Source organism: Eublepharis macularius, chromosome 1 (genome assembly GCF_028583425.1).
Source record: "Eublepharis macularius isolate TG4126 chromosome 1, MPM_Emac_v1.0, whole genome shotgun sequence".
NCBI lineage: Eukaryota > Metazoa > Chordata > Lepidosauria > Squamata > Eublepharidae > Eublepharis > Eublepharis macularius.
Genome location: NC_072790.1, coordinates 252138130 through 252152486, shown reverse-complemented (window position 1 = coordinate 252152486; position 14357 = coordinate 252138130). Strand labels below are relative to the sequence as shown.

At 46.9% G+C, this 14357-nt stretch overlaps 1 protein-coding gene across 1 annotated transcript; it reads right to left on the bottom strand.

Moving 5' to 3' along the window:
- Nucleotides 1-7241: 7241 nt before the first annotated feature.
- On the bottom strand, nt 7242-13677 carry MLLT11 (MLLT11 transcription factor 7 cofactor). Its single transcript, XM_054994113.1, has 2 exons — nt 13526-13677; nt 7242-7577 (listed from the first exon to the last, which is right to left on the bottom strand). Exon 2 carries the CDS (start codon nt 7569-7571, stop codon nt 7293-7295), a length of 279 nt encoding a protein of 92 aa, XP_054850088.1. The 5' UTR covers nt 7572-7577; nt 13526-13677; the 3' UTR covers nt 7242-7292.
- Between the last annotated feature and the right edge of the window lie 680 nt (nt 13678-14357).

The following is a 14357-nucleotide window of genomic DNA, read 5'->3' as shown; positions in this document are numbered from 1 at the left end:
CTTATTTTGTTGGCTGTCCATGGTACCCACATACTCTCCAGCACCACATTTCAAATGAAACAATTTTCTTCCTGTCAGCTTTCATCCATACATGGCAATGGGGAATACCATAGTTTGGATTATCTTGGTCCCCAGAGAGACATCTTTATATTTAAGGATCTTCTCTAGCTCCCTCATAGCTGCTCTTCCAAGTCTCAATCTTCTGATTTCTTCATTGCGGTCTCCTGTTGGTTGATGATTGAGCCAAGGAATAGACAATCTTGAACAATTTCAATTTCCTCATTGTCAGCTTTAAAACTGTAACTCATCGGCGGTCATTACTTTTGTCTTCTTGATGTTCAGCTGTAATCCTGCTTTGGCACTTTCTCCTTTAACCTTCATCAATAGTTGTTTCAAGTCTTTGCTATTTTCTGCCAGTAATCTATAAAACACAGGCTGATTTTCTTCTGAAATTCCCTGGTATGTTCCATTAGCCATCGTAAATTTGCAGTGTGCTCTCTAGTGTCTCTTCCTTTTCTGAATCCAGCTTGAAATCTGGCATTTCTTGTTCCATATACGGTAAGAGTCTTTGGTTTAGAATTTTGAGCATCACTTTGCTTGCATGGGAAATTAACACGATAGTCCGATAGTTGCTGCACTCTTTGGCATCCCCTTTTTGGGGAATTATAATGTAGACTGAGCGTTTCCAGTCTGTAGGCCATTGTTTTGTTTTCCATATTTGTTAAGAGATTCTTGTTACACTTTTGATGGACTCAGTTACACTCCACAGTGTGTACAGCAGCTCATTCACACATGTAAACCAATTCTTGCAATTCAGTCCTAAAGAGAGTTGCACCGATCTAAATCTAGTAAAGTCAGTTAGAGAGCAGGATGCAAGAACTCACTCTGTATCCTGTCTAATATACGATGCAGAATTCTATGAATGTAACATGTGAGTAGGTGACGGCAAATGTGAAATCCCCAGGAAAGACGCCCGTCATTGTCAACAGTTAGGCAGATGATATTTCAGGCCACCGTTAACATCTGCACAATTGTGTATCCAAATGCATTAGAACCACAAGTGAGGAGGAAAAACGTATTGTGGGAGTCAGATCTGCACAGCTGGATTTTTATCTTCCAGAGCCATTTTATTAATGTTAACACTTTTAGGTGCTGAAGTTCTTTATTAACATATATTCAAGGACTATTCCAATCCAAGCAGCAGTGACAGAGGGTTTCTCAGAGATTACTACAATTTTTTTTAAAAAAAATCACAAAACAAACATGCACACATTCTCATTGGTTTCACTGACTTCTGTTCAGAATTGTCACCTATACAGAGAGGCAGTGCAGATGCTGAAAAGCACAGACGTAAAGGTGTCATCTTTCAAGCAAGGCAGAGAATTGCTATGTATACCTCTGCAGGATCTGAGTCATACAAATTATTAGTGTGTAAACCAGGGCTTTTTTTCAGCTGGAATGCAGTGGAACGGAGTTCCGACATCTCTTGAAAATGGTCACATGGCTGGTGGCCCCGCCCCCTGATCTCCAGACAGAGGGGGGTTTAGAATCTCAACTCCCCTCTGCCTGGAGATCAGGGGTCGGGGCCACCAGCCATGTGACCATTTTCTCCGAGGGCAACCCACTGAGTTCCACCACCTCTTTTCCCAGAAAAAAGCCCTGGTCTCAACCGCAATAAAGCCACCTCCATCTCTGTCTTTGGAGAGATCTGTGTGTAACACAGAATTCTTGGGGGCTGGGGGTGGTGGTGGAATGTCTCATTCTGGAGAACAAAATGCATCAGAATTAGCCGTTCATTTTATTTCTCAGCATTGTAAATTATGCAGCACTAAATTTCCCTCTGGATTGGACCCCACAGATCTGTTCCACAAATAGCAGCGCAATACCAGGGCAAAGAACTTTCCCTTGATGCAAGAGCCCTCGCACCCATACCCGACCACGTAAAAGCCTGTGTCAGATTGGTATGGAAACCCATGTTAAACACCGTATTGATACCTTCCTTTTTACAAGGTGTACTCCAGAGATTTTAAAGGTGTGCCTGAAACATAATCTGTGTTGGAAAACAAGCACATTTTACAAGCCACTTCCAATGTATTAGTGTCTTCAGTGGGCTTGCTAGGCAGCCACGTAATCTGTGAGATGTTCTCATGGCCTTTCCGACAAGGGGGATGATTCAGTATTGACTTTGGGAGCAACTTGATCTCTAGATCAAATTCTTGTAAACAAGGCCTTTTCCATTGATGCCACACCATAGCGGACCCCACTGGAAGTTTATTCCCCGTTATCTCTGGGGTACATCGCGTAACCTCGTCTGTCTCACGTATTTAAGGCACTTCGGCTGAATGTTGAGTGAGTTGGCCTAGGACAAGAGTTTTGTCAGGTTTGATGTTCAGATGTTTAGGTAATCAAAAGCATGAAGCTCAAGCTCCCGTTGATCACAGCAGCAGTGGGAGCTGCCTCCAGCCCACGAAGAGAACTATTTTGGGTCAGGCAAACAAATAACCACAGTCTCCTACCTTGCCTTTCCTTGCTACTTCCACTGCTGGTATCCCCAGTTTGCAAGGAAAGCTGACTGTCCGTCTATTGGTTACGGTGTTGAGGGTGTGCAATGCAACGTTTTCTTTCCTCTGCAATGGCCTCCTGCCCTAGAGCTACAAAATTTGGATGCCTATTGAATGCACATCCACGTCCCTTCCAACCTGCTGCTAGGTACAGAAAAAGTGCAGTCTTTGGCCCTAGCACACTACAAATCTATAGTCTGCTTTAACTGTCACAGGTATCTGGATTGTTTAGTGATGGGCAGAGATCTCTGATAAAGATTGCTTGTTTCTTCTCTTGTAGAACTAGTTCCCTGCGAAGGAGGAATGTCTATTTAAACAAACAAGCCAGTTTAAGTAATTAGAGGGACATTCCTTTTGTTTTTAAAGGTGGTCCCAGGGCAACCCCCTTCCTCTTCCAAGAAAGACTTCATATATCGTGTGCTAGGGAGGACTTTTTCCAGATCACAAGCTGGAAATTTGCAAGAAGCCCAGAGCCCCCACTTTAGAGTCCGATCAAACAACTCTGCATTCGAAGGCATATGTAAATGAGTTACATATTTACAGAAGAGAGCTTGATTTGGCTTGAGAATGATTTGTGCAAGGAAGTTGGCATGGCGATCCGTCCCAGATGAAGCAGAGCGGTGGCTCTTAACTGCCAATCCACACTGCAACTTGGTTTGCTGCCATCGTCGGGTTACCCAGAGAGGCTCCCAGAAAGGTCATAACAGGCAAGCATCTGGCAACAGGAACATCTATTACTTCTTAGTCCATTCCAGCAAATGTATGCTGGCATAAGGGTGCCTCTTCTACCTCCGTGTGTGTTTCACAAACATGCTACATTTGGGGGAGCTGAGGGGAAACAGCAGGATTTGTGTGCCCCCAAATTTGCAGTGTGCACAAAGGACGTGGTGGAAGAAAATGCCCTCAAGTCATAGCTGACTTATGGCGACCCCTGGGGGATTTTCATGGCAAGAGACTAACAGAGGTGGCTTGTCATTGACGACCTCTGCAACCCCGGTCTTCATTGGAGGTCTCCCATCCAATCACTAACCAAGACTGACTCTGCTTAGCTTCTGAGATGTGACGAGATCAGGCTCACCTGGGCTATCCAGGTCAGGAGGCATGACGAACATACAAAAGATAAAATTCAGCAATCAATTAGTTACACCAAACACACCCTACTTCTCTTGTGAGAAAGAAGAGGCAATGCCTGATTTACTAGAATAGTGGTATAACATGTCAAAAATGTTTTTTTTTGTGCCAATTTAGCTGCATAGAGACCATGTTGCATTGCGACAGAATTTCAAACATTTGCCAGTGCGGGTGATTAAAAAAATGGGACAGTGGATGTTTTCAGGGGCAGAGTTAGGTGGGGGGAATTGTGACGCTATCATATGGGGTGTGGTGAATCAAGTGGGAGGATCTGATGTTGCAGCTTTACAGAATGCCCCCACAAAAGGCTGCGATGTAAATTATATATAGAAACGACTAGTTATTCAGTTAACCGTACTGTATGCCCCTTCCTGGAAACCTCACAAGGTGAGCCACTACCTCCTGGTCCTAGGCTCTGGTAGGGTTGCCAGTATCCAGGTGAGATGTGGTATTCTCCCAGGTTTACAACTGATTTTCATACTACAGAGATCAGTTCCCCTAGAGAAAAGATCCAGAGGAGTTGGCCGTGTTAGTCTGTAGTAGCAAAATAGAAAAGAGTCCAGTAGCACCTTTAACCAACCAATTTTACTGTAACCAACCAACTTTACTGTAGCATAAGCTTTTGAGAACCACAGCTCTCTTCATCAGATTCACCTGATGAAGAGAACTGTGGTTCTCAAAAGCTTATGCTACAGTAAAGTTGGTTAGTCTTAAAGGTGCTACTGGACTCTTTTCTGTTTTCCTAGGGAAAGGGGCAGCTTGAGAGGGCAAACTCTATGGTATACCATAGATTCTAGGTGAAATCCCTCTCCAGATTTTCTCCTCCACGGGCATGGCACACAAATTTCCAGGAATTTCCCAAGCTCTGGTCACCAGAGGCCTGCTGCTAATAGTTATTCATAGACCCCGCCCCCCCATCTACATGCATCTGTCTAATCTTCTTTTGAAGCCAGTGTCCACTGTTGTCCAGATATGGGAAACACCAACTGATTGCAAAATCAACAGCAGCCCGTCCACGGGCTTTCTCTGTGGTGGCCCCTACCCTGTGGAACGGCCCGCCTGAGAAGGTCAGGAGAACCCCCACTCTCCTGGCTTTCCGCAAACGATGCAAAACCGAATGATTCAAAAAAGGCTTTTTACTCAGATAGGAGGGCAGTATTGTAGGGAGGGGGTCTCAGATGTTCTGCTAATGCGTTAGGAACCAGAGACCTCGCCCCTATGTTGTATTGGATTCCTGCTAAGGCTCTGTCTTTGTGAACATGTATCTATTTACCCTATGGCATTGTTTAGGGAAATGCTCCTGGTATGGACTGTGCTACTCTCACACTGTGTAGTCCACCTTGAGTCTCAATGAGAAAGGCGGACTATAAATAAATAAATAAATCTGTGAAACAAAACACATCCTTTGTGAGTCACAGGGGACGTTATCTGATAAATGGACACAGAGAGGTACCAGGGCGTGCCACATTCTGCTCTGCAGAGAAGAGATGGTTCATGGGAGATCGGCAGAATGGCCACATCCTCACTGGCTCTGAAGCGCTCGCTGAGACCCTCTTTGCTTCCTCCCCATCTCTCCTCTGCTTGGGCTTGAGCCTAGAGCGAATCTTGCACTTGAGGGATATTCCTGGGGTTTTGGCCTGATCCTCATCGGTAAGCTTTCGTCAAAGAAGAGGACCATAAGATGACTAGCAAAAAAGCCAGGGTGGTCTTGATTTGGGGGTCCTGGAATCACGGCCAGCCTCCACCCACCTGCTGCCAGGGCCCAGCAAGGGGCAGCCCTCCCCCTGTGCGAGGCAGGCAGCAGCTCCCAGCAAGCCGGCTGCCGGAGCCCTGGGCAGAGCAGGCACATGGTTGTTGCCGTGAGCAAGCGGCCCAAATTCCAAATTCCACACTGGCTGCAATTGGTGGTGGCAGGAGCCTGCTTTTTCTCTTCTCCCTTTCGTCAGGGTGCGTGAGTGGATGGGCAGTCACAACTCCCAGGAGCTGCCCCTGTTGCCTATCAGCTAAGACTGCCCCAGTGGAAGAGGCCAGCGTGGGTCCTGTGGGTCCTGTGATAAAGCTACCCACCCACCACTACCCACCCACCCCAAAACCTCTGCCATCGTCCTGCTCACTGATAGCCAAGCTACAAGTGACGCCTTACACAGGTTGGACACTTGTCAGCTTCCCTCAAGTTTTGATGGGAACTGTAGGCGTCCTGGTTTTACAGTTTGGCTCTCCATTACAGCTGCAAGACCAGGATGCCTACATTTCCCATCAAAACTTGAGGGAAGCTGACAAGTGTCCAACCTGTGCCAGGCGTCACTTGTAGCTTGGCTCTGAGAAACAAAAGGGTGGTTTGCAAAATACTAGCAGGAGTAATAACAGCTAACTGGTCTGACAGCTGGTTGTAGTTCCCGCTGTTGCCCAGCTTTCCCTCGCTCCACCCTGTCCGAGAACTCACCCCAGACAGGTCCAGCACTCTTTTGCACTCTTCCAGCTGACATGCCATGCAGAGACAGCGGTTCCTTTTCTGAAGCACGTCATATGTCCGGTTATTAGACACAAACCACATCTCTTATTCTCTTCAAATCAAGAGCCAACTTCCCGGAGGGCCATTGCCTCGGAGGGCTGCCGGAGCAAACGAAGCCAACCCCCAATAAGTATCTCTGCTTAGTACTGCAGGGGGCGCCCCGCCTACCTGGCTTGTTCCCGGGCCATTTGGACTTTCTAGTCCACGGCTGCTTCCAGTACACTTCTTCTCTGCAACTCCCCAATCCAGAACAGATCTTTGAACCTGGCTCTGAAACGTGCCTCTTCCTGGAAGCGTGTTCTTGCCTCTTAACTGAAACAGCTGCTTTGCTCACCTATCACCTGAGTTTCCCTTAAGAGTCTAGTAGCCCCTTTAAGACTAACCAACTTTACTGCAGCACAAGCTTTTGAGAACCACAGCTCTCTTCATCAGATGCATCTGACAAAGAGAGCTGTGGTTCTCAAAAGCTTATGCTACTATAAAGTTTGTTAGTCTTAAAGGTATTACTGGACACTTTACTAATTTGCAACTGCAGACTAACACAGCTAACTCCTCCGGATCTTATCCTGAAGGAGGCTACAGGCAAGGGGGAGAGGGAAACAGAGGCGGCAGGTGAGCAGACTAGATGTCCTTCTCTATGCAAGCCAGATTTTGCCCACATATGATTAGTGGCTAACTACAGCCCAATGGGTTCCACCCACATACAAGCAGAGGCAATTATGAGCAAAGAAGGAACCCCGGGTGCTCCTGGCACCTTCCGGTTCGGGTAGCCAGCAGCATGGGCCAGGCTGTGGGTTGTGGTCCTTCAGTGGCTGCGTAGTCCTATCCCACCCTCTTGCTGACACAGACAGATCACAGTTTCTTTCTCGGTAATCTCATATTCTTATGCTCAAGAGACAGATCTTTAGTCGGGAGTGAGAACACAACAGAAAATCTCGTGAGCCATGGCAGATCTCATAGGCATTGTCCTGCTGCTTGAAAAGAAAACATCACCAAAGAGAACAAACGGAGGGGAGGGGGGAGGGGTGTAGAGGAAGGAAGGAAGGCCCTTCTCTCCCATCAGAGCCACAAAGAGAAGCCCGGTGGGATCAGAGAAGGTCAAAATCTAAAGCAGTAATACTGGCAATCGGAGCCCTCCAGAAGTTGAAGCTGTTGAACTGGAGGAGGCTGTCCTTATCGCCATCGTGTTCGAAGACGTCACGGCCCTGCGTCTTCCGGTCTGTGACCAGGTTGTCGTAGCTCCCCTTTGGCTTGTAGATGGCCCTGTCGGCCAGCTCCAGGCATTCCAGCTCGGACAGGTCCAGTTCCGGAATAGGCATCCTCCAGTAAAGGAAGGAGTTGTACTGGGAGTTCACGGTATCTCTCATTTCTCACTATGAAGAAGAGAAGGAGGGTGCTTTGTTAAAACCGTAGCTGTAACCGGTATTTGATACAAGAAGGTGTCACTGGACTCAAATCCTGCCCTTCTACTACAGACCAACACAGCTATCTACCTGAAACTAGATACAAGGTGGTAAAGAGTCCTGTAGCATCTTTAAGACTAACCAACTTTATTGTAGTGTAAGCTTTCGAGAACCACAGCTCTCTTTGTCAAATGCATCTGACGAAGAGAGCTGTGGTTCTCGAAAGCTTACGCTACAATAAAGTTAGTTAATCTTAAAGGTGCTACTGGACTCTTTACTATTTTGCAACTACAGACTAACACGGCTAACTCCTCTGGATCGAGATACAAGGTGCTACTGGACCCAAATCTTCCTCTTCTACTGCAGACCAACACGGCTACCTACCTGACACTAAATTCAAGAAGACGTTCAGCAGGTCTTCCTCTGACCGGATGGTGTGATACTGTGAAGCGGTCTTCAGTTTCCCCAGAACTAGGACCCACCTTTAAGACCCCCCAGGCTACTGCATGAGTCCCGCTGAGCTGCAGACATGTGACATCATAATGCGATGACAGGAAGAGGGGAAGTCAGGATTATGACCTCACCAGCATCAAAGCCAGGAATGTAGATCAAGAGAGCCGAGAAAGGGAACACAAGCCAAGCACCGAGAGGTGTACCATAGTGAGATACAAGGCAAGGGTCAGAAGTAGGACTGTCAATTCCAGGTTGGGAAACTCCTGCCGATTTGGGGGTACAACCTGGGGTGAGTGGGGTTTGTGGTAAGTGTTGGAAGAGGAGGATCCAGCGCTGTCTCTCTCCCCAGGTTTCAGAGGGGGACAAACCAAAGAGTTAGAAAGATAGAGAGGTCAGGGCACTCTGTTTACTGCTCTGACTGTCCTTTAATATGCAGATTGCTGTTCTCAGGATTTCCTCCTCCTGGCTTCCTCCCTCTCTCTCCTCCTCTTCCTGGCTTTTTTCCAGGCAACACCTCTCTCCTTCTCCTCCCTCCATCTTGGCAGCATGGACGCAGGCCTTGCCCTGCAATCTATGCCCATCCTTAAACTAGACAGGTAGTTAGGATTTATCTCTCCTCCTTCCCTATCAGAGTATGGAGTTCCTGCAATAAAGAACTCTTATTTCTTTTTGAAATATAAACCAAGTGTATGCTTGTATTATTTTCATTCCTGCACACACACCAGCCAGCAGAACGAGCTCACAACCACCTATAATCATGCTTCCTATGCCACACAATAGACTTTGCTAACGGCCCAAACATGGGGGGTATAATGCCATAGAGTTAGGTTTGCCTGCCCAATGGTGACAACCAGTGGGGGACTTAAATGGGGCGAGGTCCTCGTTGGTGATGTAATGATGCCATCAGCGACATCACCACAGGGACGCTGCAGCATTTGGACAAAACTCTATGGTTTAACCAGAGTTTCCAGGTGCAGAGCGTGACGTCAGAATGTTGGGATGCTGCTTGTCACACACCCCTCACCCTTTTCCTCCTGCCGTCCAGCTGAGAAGTGGCAGGAAGTACTCACTGGTGGCAGGGGATTTCCTAGAGAGAGTCCACTCTCCAGAGCAGCCATTTTCTCCACGGGAACTGCTCTCTGTAGACTGGAGAATTCTAGGCCCCCCAGAGGTTGGCATAGGGTTGCCAGGTCCCCCGACTCCCCAGGCGGGAGGTCGGAGGCCTGGCATCTACCTTACGGCCGCTCCCAGCCTGCGTGATGATGTCACTTCCGGGAAGTGATGCCATCGTGTAGGTCACGTGCCTCCCTGGGAATGCTCCCGCGCTCCCCAGGGGTGGAATCAGCCCGAATCGCCGTGCTCCACAGCAGCTCGATTTAGCAACCCTAATCCGAACCTTGAAGGAATCTCGTCTACTGCTCAGTGCCTGCCGCTCACTATTGCTCTACCCCTCCCAGCACATGGCACCCTCTCTCTACGCATGCGCACTAGCAGCCGATCCTTCCAAAAGGTACCAGGCAATGGCAGCTCTGGCCGGGGGGTCATGATTGAACCTAGCATTTGGGGCTCCACAGTGTATTGAGTCCTAACCCTGGGGTTGAAAACCACTGCAGTAACAAGTGTAAATACCAGCAGTCATTCAAGCTTTGTCAGTCCCCAAATGCAGTAGATAGCTCCAGTCACAAACACCCAGATTTTGTTCAGATTCCTTTCACCTTATCTTTCTAGGCTGCGGGGCCCGTGACCTTTATCGATCTGGTATGGCACAGGGACTAAGAGAATGAACTGGAAGGCTGCCACTCTGATAACATTTCCACCACACTCTTACAAGGTTTCTTTGGGGAAACAACTCTCTGTTGCTTGCAGTCCCCGATCTGCAATATGAAGGTAATCATAATGACAAACCTTACATGGCTGTTGTGAGCATTACTGCTATTATTAATAAATGGTAAAATCTTGAAGCTAGTTCCCCACATTTTGTCACATCCAAGCATGACCAAGAAACAGAACCAAAGAAAGGGCTATGCAAATTACAGCAGGCTCGATTCAGTGGAATAGGTTCGGTCCTCTCCCCCAGGTTGGGAAATTCCTGGAGATTTTTGGGGGTGGAGCCTGGAGAGGGTGGGGTTTGGGGAGGGGAGGGGCCTCAGAATGGTATAATGCCATAGAGTCTATCCTCCAAAGGAGCCATTTTCTCCAAGGGAGCTGATCTCTGTAGTCTGGAGAGAACTGATCTCTATAGTCAGTTGTAATTAAGGGAGATCTCCAGCCGCCATCTGGAGCCTGGCAACCCTACCCCCAACCGGCCACCATCACTTCCTCTCATATTAATGAACGTCTAATTCCGCACACGTTGGATAATGAACTTCCAATCCTCTTTAGAGATCATTTGGAACTGAATTTTTCGTGCGTGGAACAAAAAACCCACTTCCAAACGATTGCTAAAGTGCATTGAAAGTGCATTATCCAACGTGTGCGGAATCAGCCAATGGTTTGCTACTCACTTCCTTTAGGGAGAAGCACCATGGCATGGCAGGAATTCTGTGAGTGGGGTGCGTATTCTGCAGGACTGCTACTCAGCCATACCGTGGCAGGTGTGCTATGGGGTCTTGCAGGGGTCTATCTTTCCCCCCGTGCCGCTTAATGTCCACATGAAACCACTGGGAGAGATCAGGGATTCAGAGTGAGGGGCCACCAATATGCGGCGGACACCCAGCTCTGTTGGTCCTTAACTGCTGAGGTGGACCAATAAACTGCTAAGGACCAATCAACTGAAGCTCAGTCCATATACAGCTGAGGTCCTTTTGGTCACTGACAAAGCCACTCGAAGACTGAGGGCCAAGCTACAAGTGATGAATGACACTTGCCTGGCAAGTGAACAGACTCGCGTGTATTCCTCCCTGTTCACTTGAAGCCAGGCAAGTGTCATTCGTCACTTGCAGCTTGGCTCTGAGAAGTCAGCTTGTCCCGGAAGGGGTAACATTCCTCCTGAAGGAGCAGGTTCATCGCTTGAGGGTACTATCAGACTGGTGACTCAGATGTCCTCCTCAGATGATGGGCCTTTTATCAGATTTGGGAAATATGCCCGATGCAGCTGTTCCTCCAGAAGCATGACTTGGCTGCAATGATCCGTGCTCTGATTTCATGCAGGTTAGATTACTATATTGTATTCTGCATGAGGCTGCCCTTGGAAACTGTCTTGAAACTTCTGTTGGGCCGATATGTGGCAGCCGGGTTATATTGTCAGGAGCTAGACAGCAAGATTACATTATGCCTTAGAAGTAGGGTTGCCAGCCTCCAGGTAGTGGCTGGAGATCTCCCGGAATTACAACTGGTCTCCAGGCCACAGTTCACCTGGAGAAAATGGCTATTTTGGGGGGTGGACTCCATGGAATTATGCCGTGCCAAGGTCCTTTCCCTCCCCAAACCCCACTTTCTCCAGGTTTCACCCCCCCCCTAGATCTCCAGGTATTTCCCGCTGGCAACTCTACTTAGCTGTGCGCAGGCTGCCATCGGTTTCGGGACACAATTCATAGTTGTATTCTTCTCTCCCAAAGCCCACCCTCTCCAGGCTCCATCCCTAAATCTCCAGGCACGAGTTGGCAACTCTGCAGCACACCATCTCCCACCAGGCTTGCCTGGCTCCTACTTTCCTATCCTTCAGGCACCAGGCCCAAACATTTTTCATCACCCAGGTTTTTAACAGAAGCGTTGCATCTTAAAAAAAAAAAATTATGGTCGTCTTCTAGCCTGAGTGTTTTTTTACGGATATAGTTCCATGCTTTCTTTTTTAACGATAATTTTATAGCGGGATTTGAGTTCAGTGTCACGTTAGAGACCAACAAGCTTTTCAAGGGCTACCTACTATAATTTTATGACTCTTTTAAAAAATGATTTTATTTGTTTTTATTTTGGGGGTCTCCCTGGAGAGGTAGTATGTACATTTCTTAAATAAAGAACAAATATAGTGTGTGTATGTGTGTATGTATAGACCCATACACACACGCAAATATAAAACCCCTTTCGTACCTACATACATGTGCGTATGTGTGTATATATGTTTAGCTCCTTTTGAAAAAGGGACTCTAGGTTGGGGCTAAACAGATAGGAAGGAGTCTTCTACTGCATGTAGAGGGTTGCCAACCTCCAGGTGGGGACTGGAGCGCTCCTGGAATTACAACCATTCCAGATCAGTTCCCCTGAAGAAATGCCAGCTTCAGAGGGCCGACCCTGTGGTATCACATCCCCTGCTGAGGTCTCTCCCCTCCCCAAACCCTGCCCTCAGCAGGTTCTAAATCAAATCTCCAATCCAGTGTTGGTAACCCTAGTGGGGTGTGTGTGCTGTACTTGAGTCCGGATCACTTACAGCGAATCCTAGCTCTCTGGCTAATGGACCTCACATCTGCACTTGTGGTTTCATACCCACCATTTTGAAACGCCTACTAAAAGTCAAGAGAGAACGATGCCTTTTCAAGCATTTCGGTGTAAAACTCCTGGGCCCATTCTCCTCCCATCCGACCACTCCCAATTCCTGGCAAGATGGCTCGTCCTTTCTGTCCACTTCACTCATTCCTTCCATACTGATCATCACAAAAGCCGATTCAGTTCTGTGCACGGTTACGTTATTCCTGCAGGTGGGTTCCGCCCTGGTGATGAATTCATCTGCACTGCCCCTCCCATAACGCTCCCTGCTTTCTTCAGTTTCTCCCCTGTTTGGCCTACTCCAACCCAGCAGCTGTGCCAGCCCGTCCCCTGGCAATTCCCTTTCCATCCATGCAACCCGCTTTACAATGAAGCAAGCCCCACCATCTTCAGGAAGATGCCGCGTCATTATCAATGCATGCGCAGCATGTGCTCTGTCTTTATGATTTTCTGCAAAAAATGATATCATGTTTAATTTTACATTGAAGGGACAAGCAGCAGGGAAGACTAGGAAATACCAATTTGCGGCATGCACGGTATGAAAGAGACATCTGTGTTTTAAAATAGCCTCTTCCTCATGATAGATGCATAGATATTTATGAACACCCATGCTCACATATTTCTGGGGAATCTTTTTCGGCCAAATGACTGGCATAATTAAAATTAAACAGAGGGAGGGGCAGTTGCTTTAATTTATATATATAGAAAGGTGGTTGGAATGACAGAAGATTAAATTTTTAAAGCCTTCCTATTTTAAAAAGGACATTTATCTACTACTGTTCCCTTTTTCTAAACCACCTGCTAAATTTTTAAGCATTTGAGAGAGGGGCACGTTTATTAAGGGTCTTGAGAGAGCAGATAGAAAAGCTTTATTCAGGGAAGTTTGTTACTGAGATTGGTATTTTTAATCCTGCCCTTCACATTGACAGGAGCAAGGCTGAAAAAACTGATATAAATTAACAAGACCAGTGCTCCCAAGCCCTCCAAAAAGAACCCTTCTTTTAAAAAAACCACAGTGCAGTATATTTCTCTCGAGCTCTTACCTTACTAGGGAAGAGCTGCTGATACAACAGACTGGAGAGGGTCTCCTTTGTGCTGAAGGATTCTTCAGGTCCAGAGGCACACAGATGGTCCGCTCCACTGTTCTCTCCTGCTTTTGTCTGGGTGTGTGTGCGTGTGCGCGCACGAGAGTGTGTATTGCGCACACTCTCTCTTTACTGCAATGCAGCCCCTCCTAAAGACAGCTCAATTACCCTCCTTGTGAGGGCTTCGAGGCCAATGAATCAGCTATAGGGATAATTTTCTATTTTCAGTCAAAGGGTAGTGGTGGAGAAGAATCCTGATGCAATAGGGCTTTTATTATATGTGCTTAGAAGACATGTTGTGCAGGGGAGATGTCCCTCCGGAAACAAATTGTAATAAACTTACTAATATATATTAATAAATGATTAATTGATTGCTGTATTTTTTTATTTATTTCATATACCCCAAAAGCATCACTATATCTCGTGATCATCCAAATCATATCTCTACAGTCATCCACTACTTTAATGATCGATAATCATCTGGAAACACATCTAAATCCTATACGAGAGAAACGTAATAAATAAACGACTATCAATTAAATCAAATTGTCGTTAATTAAATTATATACCTAAATAGATCTTGCCCATATATATTCCTAATTTACTTCTTCTATTTAAATATCTTTCCATCTATCATCATACTTAATTAGAGGAAGGGTTACATCAGCGCTTAGTTCTCGTGGCCCGTCTTACATGCCCAGGGTAAGGCCGATTGCCGCCTCGAAGTCAAGTAGCAATTTTCCACAGGCCAGTTTGGCTAGGGATCCTGATGGTGTTTTGCCATCTTCTG

What these genes read in the sequence shown, in the direction of transcription:
- MLLT11 (XM_054994113.1), bottom strand. Translation starts at nt 7,571, where the DNA reads ATGAGAGATACCGTGAACTCCCAGTACAACTCCTTCCTTTACTGGAGG.